Source organism: Propithecus coquereli, unplaced genomic scaffold, assembly GCF_000956105.1.
Source record: "Propithecus coquereli isolate 6110/MARCELLA unplaced genomic scaffold, Pcoq_1.0 Scaffold3, whole genome shotgun sequence".
Taxonomy (NCBI): domain Eukaryota; kingdom Metazoa; phylum Chordata; class Mammalia; order Primates; family Indriidae; genus Propithecus; species Propithecus coquereli.
The window spans coordinates 8414064-8437430 of NW_012148618.1; the positions used below are offsets into that span (position 1 = coordinate 8414064).

Genomic DNA, 23367 nt, shown 5'->3' on the forward strand with positions numbered 1-23367 from the left:
TCACAATGTAGAGAGATTGAGAGATTTTCCTATATCTCAAAATATTTTTTAGAATATAATTTTTAATGATCACATAGCAGTCCATACATTCCATTACAGTCCCCTATGGCTGGGAATATGTGTGATGTTCAATTTTTTTATTGTCATAAATAATGTCTTTATACACAATCTTGCATAATTTTTGTGTATGTTTTTTATTATTTTCTTCAAGATAAACTCCTAGAAACTGAATTACTGGATCAAAGGATAAGAACACATTTAGCTTTTTTATATCCCTATTACTAGTTTAAGTTCCAAAAAGACTATGCCAATTTTTATAATCATTATTAAGGTATGTATTTCCTCCCACCCTGGATAGTACTGGACATTATAATTATTTTATTCATTCTTAATTTCTATCAAATAAAAATTTGTTGTTGCAGATTTTTAAATTTATTCGTTTACTAATAAAATTAAACATGCCTACTGGTCATTTGTATTTCTTCTTTCATGAATGGACCTATTCATCTTTGCCTTTTTACCCATTTCAATTTTTTCCTTATTGATTTGTGCAATGCTTAATTTATTAGGGACACTGATCCTTTGTCTGTTTTATAATGTTGCTCATATTTTTGCCAGTTTCATGTTTGCCTTTACTTTGTTTATGGTGTTTTCTTGGCATTCAAAAGCTCTTAATTTTTATTTTTATTTAATTTAATCTACCACCATTCTTCTTTACAATTTCTTTGCTTTTATGCTTGGAAAGCATTTCATCGAAGAAAGGAAAGAGAAATAGTCATATCTATTTCAAAAAAACTCTGATGGAGACTATTGATTGTTTTTTTCAAAAATAGTTAAACCATTATCCAAAAACCATTAATTGAATTATTCTTTTTTCCCCTCAACTAACTTGAAGAGATGCCTTTAAAATTAATAAATTTCTGTATATATTTGGGTTGATTTGTGAATTTTTTTTTTTTTTTTTTGAGACAGAGTCTCACTCTGTTGCCCTGGCTAGAGTGAGTGCCGTGGCGTCAGCCTAGCTCACAGCAACCTCGAACTCCTGGGCTCAAGTGATCCTCCTGCCTCAGCCTCCCGAGTAGCTGGGACTACAGGCATGCGCCACCATGCCCGGCTAATTTTTTCTATATATTTTTAGTTGTCCGATTAATTTCTTTCTATTTTTAGTAGAGATGGGGTCACACTCTTGCTCAGGCTGGTTTCTAACTCCTGAGCTCAAACAATCCGCCCGCCTCGGCCTCCCAGAGAGCTAGGATTACAGGCGTGAGCCACCGCGCCTGGCTGTGAATTCTTATTTTGTTCAAATGATCACTCTGCTTATTGTGTTGTCAATGCCACACCCTGTAGCTTTATAACATTTCAGTGATTGATGCTCAGTGCAAGACCTCCCTCATTTTCCTTTTCCAAAAATATCTTGACTTTTCTTAGTTGATTCATGACTCAGATGCACCGTAAAATAGTGTTTTCTGTCATCATGATCCCAGCAAAGAATATCTTATTAGAATTTTTACTTGCTGGTCCACCACTGCGGGAATTCTCTAACACCCTCCCTGCTCCCCCGTGTTGTCAGTCCCAGGCTTAGGTTTTCCCTGCTGTCTGCTTTCATCCCTCTTGCTCCTGGGCTCCTGAGCACCGCCTGAGCAAGGACGAACGACGTGGACAGAGACCATCCCAGCCTGGCCCTGTCTGCTCCCAGGCCATACTTTGTGCCTTCCTACTTCACTCTCCGTCACACTCTCCACAGTTCCGAATCATTCAGTTAGACAGACTCTTTACTCAATTTTCTCAGCTTTCTGCCTATCTTTAAAAAATGCGTCCATCTCCACTGTACCTTTCCCCTTACACTTTGGCCCCCATCTTCACTGGCTTCCTCTTCTGGAACAGTGCATTACCTACTGTCACTCTCTCCACCCCCACACCTGCACCTCCCCTCCCCCGATGCACCGGTTCGCCTGACACCCTCTGCTAGGAAACCCTGCCACCCCATGCACCGCACTGTCTTCTGCTCTTCCTTTGTTTCCTTCTAACTTTGCCTGCTCACTCATCAACCTGAAAATTCATAAGTACGCCATGACATTCAAGTGCCAGATCCAAAGGCTTATTTTTAGTCATCATTGTCCTTGATCTTTCTACAGAATCTACTTCCTCTACTTTGAAACTCCTTCCCTCTTCACATAATCTGTTTATGCTCCTACTGGTCTGATGTCTTCATCTCTGCTCTTTACTTTGTTTCTTGCCCCCTTTAAATGTAGTCTTCAAAAAGACTCTAACCTCCTTCTCTCTCCGCACTGTCTCCCTTTCTAACCTTTATGTAATGCCAGTTTCAAGCACTACTTCTATAAAGATTAGCCCTGACTCTCAAACTATAGTGCTACAATTTCCAACTTCCACAGAGTTCTCCTACCTGAATATCTGGCTAGTGGGTCTAAACCTAAAGCCTCAATATGCCTTTTGAAGATTTCCTCACTACTCTCCGATTCATATTCTGTGCTTCGCCAAAGTGGATTCTGTCTGAAGAGCTGTTAACATCTGCACGTCTCTGTATGTAGATTCAAAGGAAGCCCAATCAAGCATCCAAATTGAAATTGTCATCAGAGGGGAATAAAAGCCCATTGACCTCTTGCTGCCATGAGATAATTCTGTATCTAGCATACACAGGATTCCACCTCCTTTAGAATGGTCCCGTGAGATCACCATCTTAGAGATGTCAAACGGTTCTTCCCCACGAGCTTGGCCAGGGTGACAAGTGGCAGCCTGGCAGACCAGTTAGTTCTCAGGGTGAAGAATTTGTGGACAACGAATAAAGATGTCCAAATCCCCAAAAACCTCGTTCCAAAGCTATGGTGACACAAGTGAGAATGACTTAATTGTGAGGTTAGTTTGCAATCACCCAGTTCTTTCTCTTAAGTTCGAATGTATAAACTTCCAAAAATTACTTTGACTCATGATGCCACTGAAACTGCCACAGTATGAACAGTCCCTAAGGTCTTTTGCCCTTCTTCTTGAACATATTGTGCTATCTGTGGCATTTGACTCCCGTTCCAGATTTAGGGCAAAAGGAACAAGTACAACACTTGTCTTTGAAGAGTGTTCAGGTTTCACGGAGCTAAGACAGAATAAATTAATTATTTCAATGAATTGTGTGGAAACATTAATGGATATCGTTTTATACATGCATGGCATTTTGCCCTATTCAGAGGGCTATTTCTAATTTTAGCTAATCCTCAAAACAATGAGGTAAGAAAATGGGCACTCAGATAAATTAAATGACTTGCCCAAGATAACCCAGCAAGCAAAAGGCTATGCTAACACTAGGACCCTGGTCAGATCTTCAATTTGGTCCTAATACTGCTAACTCTGGTAAATATAACCTCATAAACAGCAGGGATTTCTTTCACTGTGCCCTGAAATGTTTGTTTGTTTTTATAAACACAAAGGGTTAACAGATTGTCCTCATTATCTAAAGGCTGGAAAAATCACTCATTTTTTTAAATGAATTACAAACATTTCCATTGTCCATTCCAAAAGGGTCCAGCCATAGATTCATGAGAATTGAAGCTCACTCCTTTTTATTTAACTGATTATGTTAATATATACATTTCAAATAAGCATGAGAGTATTTGACAAAAGAGTACAAATATGTAAGTATCAAATGGCATTAAATCACTTCTTTCTTCAAACTTACTCTGTAAAAAAAAAAAAAAAAATTCGAACTATTTTTAAAGGGTTGCCAGACTTGCAACAAAGGTCATGTTAAAAACTGATGCCTTTCCACACGGCCGTATTTGATTATCACTTAAGTGGTTCACCAGAAAACATAAAAGCTTCAGGATTAAGCTGTAAGAGGGGTCTTTATCAAAGTGACGTCAAGTAGTCAGTGAGATTTTGCCACATAAGTCTGAACTTCTGGTTTCCCAGAAATTAACACAAAACCGGGACTAATTGTAGACTAATTGACTAATAACGACTCCATATTCCCATGCTCTCTTATCACTTAAAAAAAATAATCCACCGTGAGGCAGGGCTTAAAACAAGTGTAACAACTCATGAGCTGCCTGCAGGTATCTTGAAACACTGAAATGGAACCTATAACTTCTCACCATGGGGGAAAAAAAACGACCGCTTTTATAGAGACTTCCAACGTGTCTCCAAACCTACAGGGAATAATCCAGCATTCATCTCTTCTATTGATAAAAGCCTTTTTCTTTTTAAAAGACTAGGGTAGCACCGCCCCAGTACACTTGGGTTGTTTATTCTCAGCATATGATGGGGTCACACCATGTATTCTGGGTAAGAAAAAAGCCATTTTCTAATTGTAGTATGACCTCAGTCATGGGAATATCTTTTTCTAAATTATTAGTCATGGAATTGCCAGATATTTCCCAGCCAAAATTAATTCTGGAATATTTGTGATTGTAGGGGAAAGATACAAGAAGGAAAAAAAAAAAACAAAAAACAGAAACTAAACTTTTACATTATAATGCGATAACTGAGGTATTTAAATTAAGAGTAGCAGTAAGATTTGGTGCAGGGATTAACAAGGGTTGCTCTTCATTATCTGGCTATGTTAAGCAAATAAGATATGAGTAAATTTTGCGGGGGAGAGTAGGAAGTGGGCTGATTAGTGGCCCCTGTTAATTTTCTATAATGCTCAGAATAACTAGATGATAGTCTCTTCATTTCTTGTCATCTCAGAATCCCACGATAATATCTTTTGAGTCGTAATTTTTGTGTGTGTGGACAATCAAGTCAGATTCAACAAATATTCATGTTATCTATTATAACCAAGAAGTAAAACTATAGTTTAAGAAAAATTATCTGCCATTATATTGTGACTTGACAACGTATCCACTATTAGATAAAAACAACTTAAATTAGTTCTGGCAGATTTGGGACTTGGCAGTTCAGAATATGAATAGCAAATGTAAAAGCATGAAAATGGCATTACTATTATGTTTTAAGAGGATAATACACCTTTAAAGGGTGCCAGTGATTACTTTGCATACTGTAAACAACTGCTGCCAATCAATTTAGAAAGTGGCACGCAGCACATAAATGTAATAAGGCAAATTCCATTCAACCAACCTAATGCTTCCTGCACAAGTCACTATTTCTTAACAGGAGAAATGGGGCTGGATATCATCTTTACACTTCATAATCTGTTCCAAATGGCAAAAACAGACTACAGCTCGGAGAAGACAGGACATTTCCAGGAGTCCTCTGAAATCTGTGCAGTAATACTCTCTAAAATCAAAATTAGTCCTGAACGGTAAGGTCACTTTATGACCCTATGCTGCGGCCAATCTGAGGGACAGTCACTGTCCTCATAACCCAGTCAACTTAGCCCTTAATTCCCAGTAACTCCACTTCACCACAGAATACACTTGCAAACCATGGTCATGTGGAATGAAGAAATGGAAATTTTCCCTATGATCTGAATGAATATTCAGGGATTTCACTAAACAGCATTTAATGGCACTCTATTCTTAGAGTTTTTAAATAGCTGAATATTCAATATGCACATGCCTTCTATTTTCCTTTATTCAAGGGTCCTCGATTCCCCATCTCCTTGAATTCTTTAACGTATTTTTAAACAATTATACTTGGAGTGATATTTTATGAAATGGGATGCTAAACTTTGAGCTAATAACTATTTTAGTTTCTTTTTGATGGTAATTTAATAAGCATTTCATTCTTCAATCTTCTCACTCAATTATCTGGGTTTTTTTTAAGTAGATTTTATTTTTTAGATTAGTTTAAGTTCACAGCAAAATTGAGAGGAAGGCACAGAGATTTCACATATGCTTCCTGCCCCCACACATACATAGCTTCACCGGTTATCAACATCCCCTACCAGAGTGGTACATTTGTTACAGTCAAATTTGTTACGTTGATGCATCATTATCATCCAGAGCCCACAGTTTACATTTGGGTTCACTCTTGGTGTTGTGCATTCTACGGGTTTGGACAAATGTATAATGACATGTATCCACCATTACAGTATCAGATCAAGTCGTTTCCCTGTCCTAAAATCCCTCTGTGCTTCGCCTATCATTTACTTATTTTTAAAATGTGTCTGTCACTTAGTAGCCCGTAATCTGGGAGGTAATTTTCTTAGTCTGTCTCAGGTGAGCTTCTTTTAGATGGGTACTGTCTGATGTACTTTGACATGTTTTTGCATAGAGGAGACCACACATGTCATCACCCCCATGAAAAGCCATTGCACCTCCACTGTACCGGCAACTTTACCTCAATGTCATTCAGAACCATGTGAACAAAGGATGCTGAATTCCAAACACATTGGTCTTTCCCATGCAGAAGCCCCCCTAATCCAATTTTAAACACCAAATTGGGACTACAAGTAAAAGGTTATGACACAGCAGTATGTGATCTTTTTCTCCTCAAGACAGACAAAGTAAATTCAGTTGCAATTTTCTGTCTTCTAGAGGAGTTTCTAGGATTCAACACAACATTAAATTTTTGGCCTGTCTCTTTAATTTGAGAAATTGTAAAAACGACGACAGATGGCACACAGAATTGACTTATGTCCTCTATTCTTTACTGAAGAAGGGAGTGCACAGAAACTTTGATAAAGGCAGAAGCTACAGTAGGCAGGTCACTATTAAATTTATCTAGTGGCTCTTTGGGCAGCTAGCATCGGAACCTTTAGGCTTTCTTTTTCAGATATTCTTTAAAACCAACCAAGACTATTGTAGGTTGCCACTGGTGATCATAGTCCCAGTGCTCAGAACCCTCCTGTCCCAATAAAGACATGATGGATGTGCCATTAGCTCTGAACCTTGGCAACCTCTGAAATTACCCCTCTTTCTACCCCAATCTCCCGCCCCCACTCCTCAAAATCATTATGAAATAGGAAGAACACTCGAGCTTACAGCTAATTGGAAACACTGCAAGAGAAGAGGAATGCTTAGGACAGCATGTCCACAGGAAAATAAATCACCCAGCATTGTTATTTAATGCATTGTGACATCATTTCCTGAAATTAAACAGAGATGACACCAGCTCAGACGATCTCTAGTATAAGGTTCCATTCAAATAATTCACAGATGTTTTCTCCTGGCAAGCAGGAAAACAATGCAAAGGCTAAGGCCAGGGGCGGCCTCACTATGCTGCATGTTTGCGGGAAGCTCTCCCTGCTGGTGTGTCTCAGCTGTGTGCTCTGCATATGCATTTTCACAGAAGTATTTCTTAGCCCAGGAGCCCCACTTGTATTCAGTGCACATTTGCATCTCTGAATATGAGAAAGGCCATCGCTCACTGTGTAAGTAAGGCCAACATTTCATATTTGGTATTAATTTGGCCCACAGCTATTAGGATTAAGTAGACTAGTCTCAGAATCATGAAGGCACTAATTTCCAAATAGAAATAACTAATGTCCATGAAATACTGATTCGATTAACCATTCGAGGTCTTTAAAAAGATGTCTAATAATAGAAATTACCACAGTGTCTCCATGGATACACTTGTGGAAGTGGACAAGTGGAGAAATCGGGGTAGAGATGAACAAGGTGGGCAGCACTCTATCTCTAATCCTTGGGGATTCCCCAAGACACTGGCGGCCTCAAGCAGCTGGAATCCCAAGCACACAACGAAAAGACCAAAATACTTGACATTTGTGCAGCACATTACAGTTTACACATTGACTGCATTATTTGAACCACACAGCAAATCAACCTAAGTAGGGCGCTATATTTACCATTTTCATTTTGAAGGTAAGAACTAGGTTCAGAGAGGTTGAATAACTTACCCAAGATCACAGAGTTCAAACCCAAGTCTTCAAATTTCACATTTGGTGACCCCTTTGAAAAAAAAATCATACCAAGCTGTCTCACAGAGAGCCTAGACCTTCACACTCTGAGGAAGCAGGCAACTCTAGATTCTGTTCACATACTGGAACCCATACGGTGAAAAGGGAGCATTCTCTTCCAAAATTAGGCCCAGCTGAAGCATTCTAAACTATTCCCTAACCAGTTTCTCCTCCAACTCCAACCCCATCCGGCAAGCTCACCAGGATGCTCTAGCTTTCATTGGCACCAGGACTCTCTGATGCTGTCACCTAGCATCAATGAGCAGCCACTGAATGTTTACATGGCTTTTAGAAGGTGGGGTTTGGGCCATATTCTCTGCTATGAGAGGTATTTGGATTTATTTGGCAAAATCTGGTCTTCCTATCTCGCACAGTCCCAGGAATGAACGTGGTAACTTTAGATGCCCGGGTCCATTGGTCAAAGCCTCCTACTAGCCATTTAACTAGATTCAAATAAAAATTACAGTGACTTTATATTATGTACTTACTATAAGAGCCAGGCATGGGGCTGAGTGGTTTGCAATATTTCATTTAATCTTTACAATAACTATACTAGGTGGGTCTAGAATTATCCTCATTCAACAGATATGGAAAATGAGGCTTAGAGAGAGTAATGGCTCAAGATCAAAAATCTACTGTGTTGCAGATTCCAGGCTCTATGCTCTTAACCTCCACACTGCACTGCCTCATTTAAGAAGGGAAGCCATCTGCATCTTCACAAGAGGAAGAGAACTAGTTGAAAGGTAAAATAGTCTAAGTATCTCTCTGTCTCTGTCTCCCTTTCTCCCTCCCTCTCGCTCCCTCCCTCCCTCTCCTGTGTGGAAGCGTGTGCATGTACACCTCCACATCACAGTAACCAATTTAAGATGACTAAGTTTACTGTCCTGTGGTCCTGATGAACTCCCAGGAGAAGAGATCCATGTTTCTCTAATGTAACATGGAACTATATCTATTCATAACTTGGGTGCAATGTCTCCGTAGAACAATATACTTTAAAACACATCTTTACTATCAAACCCAGACCTTTACAAAAATTCCGTAAAACAGATTCCAATATGCAAGCAGTGAAATGAGTAAACACCTGAAGAGGCAGGCTTCATCCCTCCCCAGAGTATATATAGAGAGGGGCAAAGCCTTTTGCCAGGAACAAAGGGTACGGATTTTAGAACTGAGTTTCAATAAACCTACTTGACATTATATTACTTTTAAATAAAATCTGCTTCTGATTCTTTATACATATTTTTTAAAGAACTCCCACATCTCCTAAGTGTGAGCTTCATCCCTATGTTTTCAAATAAGAAGACCTTTAGTCGGAAACTGGTATGACCAAGTGGCGCCTTTGTGTGTGAGCACTTCCTGTTTTTATTCCGTGATCAAATACATTCTTTGCAGCACAACCAGGGGAGCTCTTGAAGGTGGCAAGTGGAGGTGCCTGAGAGCCTAATCGAGCACACTAAGGGCTTCTTGGCGTGAAGGAGTTTTTCATGGTTATGAATAAACCGTCAGCCTGGGCATTATTTCTTGCTGTTTCTTTCTTTAACTATCTTTGAAGTCAAATAAAAACAGTTGTAATGGCAGGCTTACTTTTATGATATCATAATCTCCATGTGTTAGCAAAAGGCATATACTTCCCTAGGATTTCCCTAAGTTTTTTATTTTTGCCACTGGGTACTTTCCAGCAAAAGCATATACATTTCTAACAGAGCCTTTCTTCAATCTCCACTAGATTTCTTAGGCTGAGAAGCCAGGCACAGCCATAAGCCAACGGAACAGGGTAGTGGTATGTATGACGCTTTCGCTAGTTGAGTCTCTAAAAAAAAAAAGGGCGATTTATTTTCTTAAAATTATTGTGAGTTTTTTAGAGGTGATTTTTCTAAAGAAAATTTTGAAAATCGGTAGTTAGAAACTAGAAAGTAATTATTTAGCCTCAGATCAAGCAAATTCAAAGTGCTTAACTCTGAATATGGAAACTCTTCAATTCGTCAAATAACCCGGTTTTTTAAATATCACTTTGGATTTAAATATTTTCCTCAATATAATCAATTAGCTGCAAGTTTGTTACCTTTGCCCCTAAAGTTGGTGGTGCATAGGAATTTGAGAGATTGTTTTAACTGTAACAGTTGTAGTGGAACTTGTTTTTCCAAGAAAACTGAGGTGAATGATTTTTGTCATATTGAGACTAAGACTTAACAATTGCTACAGTTGGCCTTTGTTGAGGTGGGTTTTTTCCCCCTCTGGGCCTTTTGAGGTATTCAGAATAGGTGACAATAGCTTGCAGTTGAGAACATATGTAGAGAGACCCCTGTGGCTTATTGGGAAAAGTTGCTCCATGCTGGTTGGGTGTTTGGAAAAAAAAAATACAACCAGAGTTCTTTTATGTTCTGCTAGTTAATGAATGCATGAATGTCAAAATGGGCCAATGGCCCATTCAGGGGGCAAAGCCTTAGCAGCCCCCTTCTTTAAGAACACATCCTGAGATGCAAAATACATTTGCTTAACAAATTAAAATAATGAGATAATTCAATTAGCTTCTTTTTTAAAAAAGAAAGAAAAAAGGGTACATCGGGGATTATTGTAATACAAGAACAGGTCAGACTGCACAAAAAGGAACAAACTAGTTTGAAATAATGTTAAAGAGACTAATAATGGAGAAATGCACATTGAATCATGCACTTGTAAAGAAATTTACATGAAATAATAATTTAGACTACATCTATTTTCAGTGAGCTAGAGCCAACATTTCACTTTGAAAGTTGAAATTAATTAAATGACAGAAAAATATACTGGGGAATCTCTATTTCCAAGGACTTCCTCATGCCTGTTAGTGCATGTAAGAAAAGAAGATCTAAATTAACATGTCGCTAGTTAGGGGTCTCTATTCTTGGTTTCCGAGCTCAGAATTACAGCTGAGTAAATCTTTCAGCTCATTAAAGATTGGAAAGTAAAAGTTTTACAGGACCATCCTCATCAAAGTTACTGAACCTCTTCTCTGCAGTGGGGGTGAGTGTGGATGAAGAGCGAAAACATTTGCAAAGAGAAAGCTGAGGAGAATTTCTGTAAGATACCAGGGAGGTGCAGAAAAGGCAGGGAGCAGAAGAGAAAGATGGGAGACAAAGCCGGTGGGAGGAAGTAATCAAAGAGGCACGGGAAGGGAGCCTATCGATCCTGCAATGTGTCCCTCTCCGTGGAAAAACGGGGAAAAGGAAGGTCTAGGGAACTTAATGGACTTAACCGAGGTTCAGCCAGTACAGAAGAAAACTGAACTTGAAATGCACACTTCCCAACTCCCCCGGCTCAGGCTATTTGAGTTCTCTCTCCTCATCTGAAGGAGAGGTATTCATTAAAATTTTTAGTTGGACAGAGAATTCTGCACAAAGACCAGCATACATTTAACTAGATGAAAGCATTTTGGAGTGGGGATACGCTCTCACAGTGGGCTTGTGGCACAGTAGAGCTACAAGAAGTGTCCAGGAATCACTGGCCACCCACAAATCTCAGCCAGTGGCCAGGCGCGCAGTGGGCACAGTCCTGGGCAGGGAGGTGGGAGACAGGCATCAACTGCTCCTGACACTTCCACATGAGATTCTACTCACAGAACACGGGTGGACAGTCTTCTCTATGCGGAAAGGTTGGGGTAGCAGAGAGCTTTAAAAATAAGTAAAGAAAATTGCACTTGGCTTCTCCATATCTCTCCACTCTTTGACTCTATGAGTGTACTGATGGCAGAGATCATGAGATTTCTATGCAGCTCTCAAAGGTGATAATCATTTTGGCAAAGTCATCCTAGCGTGGGAAAAGCCCAGAGTTGGGGACTTGCTCTCAGCTTCTTCTCAGCTCGCTGCTTCCCTTTCTGGGTCTCAGTTTCCTCATCTGTAAACAGAGCAGCCAAATTCTCTAGAGGTTCCATTGTTCTATAACACTGGTTTTGACGACAGGGAGGCTGAAAACCCATGTAGGTGTCTGCTTGGAAAGTAACTGTCGAAGTCTTTATTTTCGACCAAGAAAGGTGGAGCACAAAGGAAGACAGAGGGAGGAGACCGAACAGGTGAGCTGGTCAGGAGAAAGCAGCTTGCCCACCATCCGCGGCTACCCTGCCTTTCTTAGTTGCTACTCTAACCAAACAAACCTGCGGTTAAAAATGAGAAACTCCTCCCCTCACACTCACTCGACTTCCAAATTAAAAACATTTTACAGGTTAGTAAATCTCCAGCTGAGGTGATGTAGCAAAGAACAGCTGTGAAGTAATTTTGATAATGATGAGAATAATGACCACATGGCAAGGTTCAGGGCTTTGCTGTTGCAGCTTCAGTGCTCCTGAATAGATAAAAGTGATTAAATACTCCTGATTATCCCTGACCAATATGTAATGGATTTACAGCCCTTTCAATTAGTCAGTATTTGCTTAGGACTCATTATTTTGTCTTTGGTTAAGTAATCAGCCCAGAGACCGCATGTTCTGTCTAATTCCTCTGAGCCGAGTCAGTGCAGGGCCCTGACCTTTGAAATGGCCATAGCTGCAAGGCAAGAATAACCACCACCACAGCAGCCTCCTTGGTTCTCCCAGCTAATCCTGACACCACAGGCCAGATCGATACACCTTAGTTTGCTACTAATGTCCTTACATCGAAATGGCCGATTTAGGAATGTGAATCTATCACTTTTCCCTCCCCACCACTGCTCCACCCCTTGCCCTTTGCAGCTCTGTGAGCAGAGCAGATCAGCAACCACCACCATAAATAAAAGTGGAACCTTGTCCTGGACCCATGACACTGTAACTAATGTCATTCGGCATGGCAACACACAACTCGGATAATCAAAGAAGACCTTCAACTTTCAATGTGCTACTCTATTTTTAAGTATTAGACTAAATAGAATGGCCTGAAAACAATATTATAGCAAAAAACGCCCTCTGAAATTTTTACCATTTTCCCAGAATTTCCCAATGAATAGTAAAACATAAGCATGTCTAGTTCCTCTGTAAAAATATATTGTATTTTTTTTGTCGTGAGAGTCTTACAGTCAACAGTATGTATTTGACACATAAAACCAATTGCAAACAGGAGGATAAAGATAAATTATTACTTTAAAAAATGTTGCAATGGTTAAACCTTTCCCAGAAGTGAATAGGGTTAGCTTTTAAGATAATGAACAGCTAAAAAAGAATCTTTAATGTCCACCTTACAAACAAAGGCATTATAGCACCTATAATCCTTCTGCATTTCCCATATAAATACATGACACGTTTGTAAACTGCTCCAGCGATTAAAGATGCACCTGATACTGTGAGCTTGGGCGTGTATGTGGCAAGGTGCTTTTTTTGCCTCCTAGAGGAAACAGCTTTCGTTAACAGTGTAATCAGCAATGTGTATGGATGTGTGAGCTCCTTACAGCCATTTCCCTTGGTTGCAGTTGTGTTATCTGAAGTTGCTCTCATACCTTTTAGTATAAATAACAAATTTACTTATACATACTGCTTAGGGTCCTAGATCATATTGACTAAAGTCCATTACTGGCCTCTTAAAACAAAAATCTGCTACTTTATGAAGGGTGCTTTTTGAACGATAATAGTTGATAAAATGTTAACTGCTTTGTTAGTCATCAGATCTTTAGAAAGAGAAAACAGACACTTATTTAAAAAAAAAAATCTGTATGACACCATTTAACTTGCTAGGAGAACTCGGCAAAACAACAAAAACTTTTTTTTTCTCTTTCATCTTGACTTACTGTGAGATGCTGGAAGAGCCAAGCTCTCATGATATTTGTTGCTACTTTGGGGAAAATGCCTCTTTTCTTCTGGCGTTTTTTGTCCTTGTCCGGATCATCATCGTCACCTGTACCAGGTGAAGCTACACTGTTGTCTAAACCATCCCCTAGTAGAAAGAAATAAAAATACATTAGAGAAAACATAGCAAGGGTGCCAACAACAATGTGCAGCTAATGATGAGCTCAGCTAAGCTTGTTGAAAGAAATCCATTAAGCGGGTATATTCTCTTTCATTAAAGTATAATTGGAGACACAAATATGTAAAAGACAAAATTAAACCAGGCCTCTTCAAATGTTAATTCTGTGTGTCTCACACTTGCCCATATCATTAATTCAATTATAATTGTGCACTTGACACAGCGCAGTAGCTCTTTGTCAATTATGGAATCCAATGTGGGAAAACCGCCATCAGAAAACCCATTCAGTGGAAATGCATCCCCATGCCCATAGTGAACACATACTGTAGGGTAATCAAGTTAAATGTTCTGTAGTCTATATATTCTAGGCTGCCTGCATAGGTGACAGTAACTGTGTCACTGTTCATTGCACATAACGCACTGCCTGCTCAGCCCCTCCTAGAGCTGTCACCTCCTAAGCACGCACATTCGCACACTGCTCATGTGACCCTGCACTCGGCATCTGCATGACATGAAAACTTTTAGCTCTCTGCACTACTGATCATTATCATGGGGGAAAAAAAAAGATACACATCAAGGTAGGGTGCTCACTTAATCAGAAGTTTCTATCAACATCTTTCTCTTCTGTGCTTTTCTCTGGCATTAATTGTGCATTAGCAAAAATCATTTACTTTTAACAGTCATAGTTATTTTTTCTTGCCCTCCGGCAAAAATGCCTTGAAAGCCTGCCTGGAGGGCATCTAAATTATGTATCTGAAAAACTCTTCTGGCAAGGCATTGCAGGACCCCTACTTTCTTAAAATTCATACGAGCACGTCTTCCTGTTTTTGGGAAGGCATCAATCAAGGGCAGCAATATATGCCATATCCCTACATTAATATTTGAACTAATAACTTTAAAAAAAGGAAAGAAACAAGATCCGACTTGTGGCATAATCAAATGCAAAATAAATGAAGAATACGGGGACAGCACTGGGGCTTTATAGATGGCTGTGTTTTCCTTGCACATCATTAGCCTGGAGCCACACGAAAGAGGAAAACAGAGAAGTGGAGAGTTTATGCTCCCTGCTGGTGTTTAAGAAGCCGGGGTCCTGGAAGGACATCTGGGAATTGCTCTGAGATGGGGGTTTTTGTAATTTAAGAATAGACATTCATTAACAGTAAATGCCATAAATCCCATGCTAAGTAAAAACCTTGTCCAAGAAAGCCTAAAACAATAAACTCTGCGCTCAATGTAGCCTGAGCTGGACCCTCTGTAGCTTCCTGAGGAATGCCATAGATCCACCAGCTCACTCCCAGACCGGCTCCCTCCTTTCGGATTGTGCTATGACATAGACACCCTGTGCACCCGGGCCGCTAGAATTCTAACTTCTAGGTCTGCTCTGTGGGCTCCCCTGTACCTGTTCTTTTTCTTTCTTGCCTAAAAAACCCTCAACCTTTTTTGACCAGAGAAGCAGAAAAGCCACAGCAAAGAGCTGGCAGATTAATTTTATTGACATTTCCATTTTCACTGCAATGCGATACCCTCCATCACATGGAAGAGATGACCCTCACTATTTACAGACTGACAGGCCACTTCATTACAACCACCCTGCCCCAAGGCAAAGCAGCTCCCTTCCATCTGCCCAAACACTAGAGCATGACCCCGAAGTTGCTGTTCTCTTTTTCTTTGCCTTCTGTTATGATAAAAAAAAAAAAAAAAAAAAAGGCTCCAAATAGTCAAAGAATGAATCAATGTACGGGGAAACAAAAGGCATTTCACTTTTTGAATACTGGATATGTGAAGTCTAGTCTTCATCTCTCTACCCTCCCTGCACACCCGTGTACACCAGGGGGTCGCCTGCACAAGGAGACACATACACACACCCCCAAGCTCTCGCGGGGACACGTGCACACGCTTTCCACCATGCCAAGGAACTGCTGCAAGGCAAATTCTCACCCACACTAATGGCTTCTGACTGCTCCTTGGCAACCCTAGCATTTTAACCTGGGTGGATGTGCTCTCCAAAATACAGACACTGGAGCGATCTCATCAGCTGTTCATGTGACACAGATGGAGAGTGGCTATTAGGAGCCAGGCAGTGGGCCTTGGGGATCTGAGGTGCTGTTCTGTAGCCTGAGGCGATTTTGAAAAGCAGTACCCGGAGATGAGGAAAAAAAAAATCCACACTGCAAGTGCAAGTTTGAAGTCAGTCAGTCTGTCTGTCTAGCTACCACGGATAAAGATATCTTTGTCTCTTAATGTGAAATCTATGCGGGCTATCTGAATGTACATTTCAGATAATGTATGTATGGAATAACTCTTCCTTCAATGTCTTCCAAATATAAAAACACACTCTGTAAACAATGCCTGTGTGTATATATTTCTTCCTAAGCACATATGGTTTCTGTGTATATGTTTAAGCTGAAATTGTCAGGATTTTGTTAAAATCTCATTTAGCTTTTTTTGATAGATTTGCGAATATACTTATTTTAAAGGTTAATGGCTTAATTGAAGACAGTTCAACGAAAAAAGCCATTTGCCTTTTTAACCCAATCGATGACCTTAAAAATGAGAGAAAGCATTTCTACAGCACATTTTTTCTTGCTTAAAAGCAAAGAAGGCTGGTAACACCTTCAAACTACATGATTCACTATATTTAGCTGAGAAAAAATATAGCTGGATTGTGCATCCTTTGATGACTGACTTAAACTAGAGAAGACAGGAATATTACATGAATTTTAATATAAAGCAGTCCACTTTATATAAGTGTTGTAAAATATTTGAATTTAGATCCAGTGTAAAAAAATAATTATAAATAAAAATGTGTCTAGTTTTGTATTAAATAACTAGATATTGGACATAAGACTTTAAAATTAATATTACTATTTATACCTCTATAAAGAGAGGAATTTTCCTCTCCCAAATACAACAATAAATACGATTGCTTTTTTGTCCAATGGACTGTGGACCAACTCCAGCATAGAGGACAAACAACAGCATAAAGAACATTTTCGAGGCTGAGTGCAGTGGCTCACGGCTGTAATCCCACCACTTTGGGAAGCCAAGGCGGGAGGATTATTTGAGGCCAGGAGTTCAAGACCAGCCTAACAACATAGCGAGACCCCATCTCTACAAAACATAAAAAAATTAGCCAGGCATAGTGGCACATGCCTGTAGTCCCAGCTACTCGGGAGGCTGAGGTAGGAGGATTGTCTGAGCCCAGGTGTTTGAGTTTGAGGTTGTAGTGAGCTATGATGGAGCCACTGCACTCCAGACATGCAGAGCCCTGTCTTTTAAAAAAAAAGAAAAGAAAAGAAAAAAAAAAGGACATTTTTGAAAAGCAACTGTGTGAACTGCCAGATCATGTAAGAGTAACTCAAAGTGGTCATTTTTTGTTAAGGCTGTGTGTGTGTATGTAAGATAGTTGGCAATCCTTAGCACATGTGTCAAATGAGTGTATGTGCTGAAAAGGGTGTGTATATCAGCACAAATGCATGTGCCAAAAAAGGTAAGGGAGATAATAATGAGTGTCTCAGCATCTGCAGTTAGGATTCAAAACTGTGGAATCCTTGAGGGCTGTAACTGTTTCTTGTTTGATCCTGAGAGCGTACCTCCATGCCTGACCCCGAGCAGATGCCCAGTGATTGTCTGTTGGGTGAATGAATGCACTTAACAACGAGCTTCTTCAAGGGCCTTCCCCTCTTTTCGACTATCTCCACACTGGGGCAACTGCACTTATTATAGTACCTAAAGGGGGGAGGCCTGTTCCTCTGGAGCAGCCGGGTGGTTTTCCTGGGTGCACACAGTTGCTTTCAAACATGCCAGGAACGGTGTTTCTTTGAAGAGCTCAGTACCCATAGGGCTTTTTTGAGGAGCTGAACCAAAGGTCATTCCACCAGCGCTGCCACCTTTGAGGATGAAAAGCTAAATAAAGCAATACTGGGCAAGGCACGGTGGCTCATGTCCGTAATCCTAGCACTCTGAGAGGCCAAGGCAGGAGGATTGCTTGAGCTCAGGAGTTCGAGACCAGCCTGAGCAAGAGCGAGACGCCTGACTCTGTTAAAAATAGAAAAACTAGCCAGGCGTCATTACGTGCACCTGTAGTCCCAGTTCCCTGGGAGACTGCGGCAGGAGGATCGCTTGAGCCCAGGAGTTTGAGGTTGCAGTGAGCTGTGATGATGCCACTGCACTCTACCCAGGGCGACCGAGTGAGACTCTGTCTCAAAAAAAAAAAAAAAAAAAAAAAAAGACATAGTGGGCATGCTTCTTTTAAAGGTTGCTAATCCCTTGACCAAGGGCCTAGTCTAAGTTTTGGGCAGAGATACTCAAAATAGATGTGCATGAGTGCAACATATTTTATGTGACCATGGAAAGAAATACTCAAGACCTATGGATGGATAAATTTGCAGTGGATTAAATAAAAACATAGGTCCCTAGGTCTCATCCCAGACTTACTGGATCAAAATATCTATGTCGGGGACCAGAAATTTGTACTATTAACGAGTTCCTTGGGTTTACTTATACAATCAGCCTAGCACTGGTTCTTTAACTGGCTTTTGGAAGCCACTGAACTAAATGATCTAACTTGAAATGAGATGCAACCTCAGGAACAGGTAGGTAGTTAAAATTCTACTTTACTCCCATGCATGAGGTTAGTGGTCATGGAGAGTAACTACCAGCTGACCTGGGCCTAATTCACTGTAGGAAAGCCACAGGGTTTTCCACCACATGTATTGGCCATCACAATGTAACCCCATCCTAATCTGGAGGTCAAGCTTACACAGAAAGAAAGAAGCAGTAGAACACTGTCTCTCAAAATGAGGACTAGCGGCATTAGCATCGGCTAAGAAATTGTGAGAAATGCAAATTCTCAGCCCCACCCCAGACCGACTGAATCTGAAACTCTGGGTGTGGGACCCAGACTGCGTGTTAATAAGCCCTCCATGTGATTTTGATGCCCACTCCAGCTTGAGAACCACTGCCATAAAGCACAAAGAACATTCCTTAGTGCGCTGTCCTTTGTTGTGGTCTGAATCTAATCTCTGGGTCCCCCTCCTGTTTTAAGACTCTGAAGTATTTTGAGAGCATCTCTAGCTGGATTTACACCCATGCTCTTGAGAAAGTCACACATGCTTTCCTTAGCTGAGCGGATTATGCTCAGAGCAGGGCACTGCTCTGGCAGGTAGCTCCAGCATGAACCTACCTAAAAGAGCAATGATGAGAGAGAGTCTGGTTGCAGGAGGCTAAATCCTGGGACCCCGTGAGCAACCAGGTGTAGGTAAAATCCATATCTGTAGCTGTGTATCCAGTGAATCAAGGAAGGACATGGGCATACTAGGAGAGGACCCTCAGATGATTCTAAAGTAGAAATTCCCATCCATAAAATTCGAGGTCATAAAAACTACCCAGACAAACGAACGTCCCTTCCTTTCATTGGCATTTGTGTTATTCCATTTAGCCAAAAATCTGTCTATATTTTAGATATCAATTGTACGGTTTGGAATAAAAAAAATGCTAAAAGCAATGATGATGTGCTATGATAACTCTGATACTGCAGGGACATGGCCTTCTCCTTGTCCTATCAGAAACACAATGCAGCCAGGCACGGTGGCTCACACCTAGCACTTTGGGAGGCTGAGGCAGGAGGATTGCTTGAGGCCAGCCTAGCAACATGGTGAGATCCTGTTTCTAAAAAATATAAAAAAATTAGCTGGCATAGTGGTGCACACCTGTAGTCCCAGCTACTTGAGAAGCAGAGGCAGGAGATCACTTGAGCTCTAGTGTTTGAGGTTATAGTGAACTATGATCATGCTACTGCACTCTAGCCTGGGCGACAGAGTGAGATCTTGTCTCTTAAAAAAAAAAAAAAAGAAAAGAAACAACGCAACAACCAAGATGGTTCGTGTGGTCAAGGATAAACTGGAGCCAGGCATGGCAACTTCAAGTCAGTGCAACCACCACTGGTATTCTCACAGTAACATTGTAAATTATCTTTTACTTTCCAAAGCATTGCCTTGTCTGAACCCTGTTATCAATGACAGATCCAAACAAGGCTTGATTCTATAGAAAACGTCTAAGTGTAGCCAATAGATTAGTTATGGGGCCCAGAGGCTTGGACTGAGCTAGAGCTGGTTTGGGTTGGCTTCAAATATTTCTCCTAAAGTTAGCCAGTGCCTGCAAAGGCTTTAGATACATTCAGGACAGCGAGAGTCTTTGAGACTCAGGATTTTCTTAAGTGGTTTATTATGGTCAAAGCAGAGACCCTAACATGGACAGCACCAGACTGATCCTCACAGCCCAGAGATGCTACAAATATTTGAGAACTTGTTGTCCATACGTTCAGGATCTCACAAGCTTGGATGCTATCACTGTGCAGTGCCATTAAACACTCCATAGGACTGTGATTAAAATGATATATTCTCCTCCTTTAAAGTCACTTTTTAAAAGATAGAATGATGCTTTGATGACACTTGGCACACTGCCAAATAAACATCTAAACCTGACCTCTAAATCATATATCTTCATAGAAATAATTAGGACAAATGAATATGTATTTTGGTTAGTAGTATTTGTACTTCTTTTGGGCAGCCTCGTGATGCATTATTTAATTGTCACTTTTTCCTTGTTTTAGACCAAGTTTAATAGTTAAATACATTCATACAAAATATATATTAAGTAAATAAAGAGTGATAGCTCATCTGGAAGAACAAGGCTTTTTTCCATCTCATTTGTGAGCAATAGAAATGCCTTATATTCATCATCATCTTCATTTTGCACAATGTAAGTTCACTAATTTCCTACACCCACACACAGATAGATACATAGACAGATATCAACATCAATATTTTCCAAACAATACATTTTCAGGAATTAGGTATATTCATGAATATGTAGATGTTTATATACGTTATATGTGATTATAAACCTACATGTATGTAAATTAAATCACAGCTGTTTAAAATACTTCATCATAGCCAGGCGCGGTGGCTCACACCTGTAATCCTAGCACTCTGGGAGGCCAAGGCAGGAGGATTGTTTGAGGTCAGGAGTTCAAGACCAGCCTGAGCAAGAGCGAGACCCTGTCTCTACAAAAAAATAGAAAACTTAGCTGGACCTGGTAGCACGCACCTATAGTCCTGGATACTCAGGAGGCTGAGGCGGGAAGATCGCTTCAGTCTAGGAGTTTGAGGTTGCGGTGAGCTATGATGACACCACTGCACTAGAGATAGGGTGACAGAGCGAGACTCTGTCCCCCCCAAAAATAATAGTAATAAATAAAATACATCATCAGTTTGCTCACAAGCACATATCTGTAGATGAAAATATTTTTGCCTACAGTCATACATATATATACACATACACAAATTTATATAGTTCTTAAAGTGTTTTTATTTAATGTTAAATAGTTGTTTTCAGTATCAGTTTCCTATCTCTAGAACATCATCTCCTCCTCTTTACCAACACTGTTGTCAGTTTCATTGTTACCATTACCACAAGTCACTTCCACGGGGCATTTGCAATGTTTCAATTCTTATTTAACTTTGACAACAAATGAATGAAATAACCACCGTCATCAACTTCATTTCATAGATAAGAAAACTGAGACTCAAAGAAATTAACTTGTCAAAGATCACACAGAAAGTGGCAGAGTGGCACTTGTCCTCCAAAGCCCATCCTCTATTCTCTATCTCAAACTGCTAGGAAGACAACAGGATGTGAAGGGTGAAGCCAAATTCTGCATCAGCCTCCACTGCTGAGGAAATAAACCCCAACAGAGAGGTCCTGTATTTTCACATTTACGTCCCAAAGAGATATTAGGTGACAATACATTTAAAAATAAATATTAACAAAGAAACAAGCAGATACATATTTTTATACAGACAAGTGTGTCCAACAATGAGTCTGTCCATTATCTATAGGCTCATTATTGTTTCCTGCAGACCTAAACCTCAAATTAAATATGATTTTGAAACAGGAACATCTGCAGAATTTTCAAGACTTTTCTGAGACAAGGAATCTTTCAAGATTCCATGACTTTAACCCTTCCCATTAGTTTGGAATGTCCTTTCTCTTTACTTTTTCTTTCCTCATTTCCCATTCTTCTTTACCAGCAAACTCCTATTCAATCGTCAAAACTCAGAGCAAAAGGAATCTCCTTTATAAAGCTTTCCTCAGCTCCCATTAACAGAGTTCATGTACTGTGTTCTCTATTTCTTCAGCAATTTGTTCTTACCTCTGTTATTTACTTTTCTGTTTTGCAATTTATCTGCTTACTAATTTGTTTGTCTGTGAGCTTTTGCAAGATAGGAGCAATGCCTTATTAATTTCTGATTCTCAAGCCCTGACACAGAGTAAACACTCAAATGTTAGTGGAATGGACAAATTGGTAGCAAGAGCCTCTAGACATATTATTAGGACCTGATGATCTGCTTTGAAGCAAGTGCCCATGAAGGAGATTCACCAAGCCTTAGGCTCCCTCCCTCTACTCTCCTTGCCCCGTGGGCATGGGGTCATACCATATTCAGTGTTTTGCTGTGTGCAAATACACATGGTTCTTCTCAGAGACGATCTGAGACACATATCCCATATTGTTTATGAAAATGGTGCTCCATCCCTACTCTGCCCTACTCCACTGGGGAAGAGAGAGTGTTGGGAGAGAGGGTGCTGCCCATGGCCCAGCCTGTTTGAGTTATTAAGAAACATGACAGTAAGAAATGAATTATAGTGTAGTCATGGACTGCAACACACCACTTTGTGGACTAATTTTCTGTCATCATTTCTGTATGCTTTTTTTTCTCTTAACATAGTATTTTGAAAACAGGATTAAAATGTACTAAGAGTCAAAAGACACTTTCTTTCAGTGGTTGTCAGGGACTACCTTCCAGGAGTTTAATTTAGGGCATCCCACTGAGAAACCTGCATCAGGATTTCGAATGAGATTTTAAAAGAAGAGGAAGAAGAAGCAGCTGCAGGTTTTGCCTGGTTCTGTTTTAGAATATGGCCTTGCAAAACTTGCTTTCCAAGAACCGTCAGCAATGTAAATCTTTTTCCATGTGCAATTTACCTTTTTTCACATCAGATCAGTTGGGGTGAGGGTTGGGGGGGTCTGTAGACCCAGAAACGTGGGGAGGGTGAGGGGCCAACAGTGAGACCTGCTAATTACTGATCTCTTTTACTCTCCTGCTGTGCTTAACTGTCTGGACACGTTAAAGTGAAATTTTTCTGTGATTTTTCAAGTGACTAGTTCATGGCCCACTAGCACGGAGGGAAGCAGAAGAGATGAAATGCTTTCGTTTACATGCAACATTTACTAACTGTGTGGGTTTTCCGACATTAAAGAGAGGACAGTGACCCAGGCCACCTTTTTCACACTCAAAAGAGCACTGAAAAAACAAGTCTTCATCGGCTTACCTCAGGCTTCCCTGGTCCTGAACACCCTCCCCCCGGGGTATGAGCAGAAAGGGAAAAAAAGGGGGGATTTTATGCTCCTTTCTCTTCAACTTTTCAGGCGGTATAAGCAGCATTTAGCAAATTCAGCCCCAAATGGCTCCAAATGCTCAGAGCTGCAGGGGCTCATTCTTTGTTATCCTCCCTCTATTTACACAGGATTTACACAGGCTCTCCACTGAAGAGACCAAAAGCACTTCCATTCTCACC

At 40.3% G+C, this 23367-nt stretch overlaps 1 protein-coding gene across 9 annotated transcripts in view; it reads right to left on the reverse strand.

The window, feature by feature from the left end:
• MEIS2 (Meis homeobox 2) overlaps positions 1 to 23367 on the reverse strand; it is a 206736-nt gene that overhangs the window by 128973 nt on the left and 54396 nt on the right. For all 9 annotated transcript variants that reach the window (XM_012649484.1, XM_012649479.1, XM_012649478.1 and 6 more), the window contains exon 8: positions 13553 to 13698. In XM_012649484.1, the coding sequence (XP_012504938.1) occupies positions 13553 to 13698 (146 nt within the window). The remainder of the gene's footprint in view (positions 1 to 13552; positions 13699 to 23367) is intronic.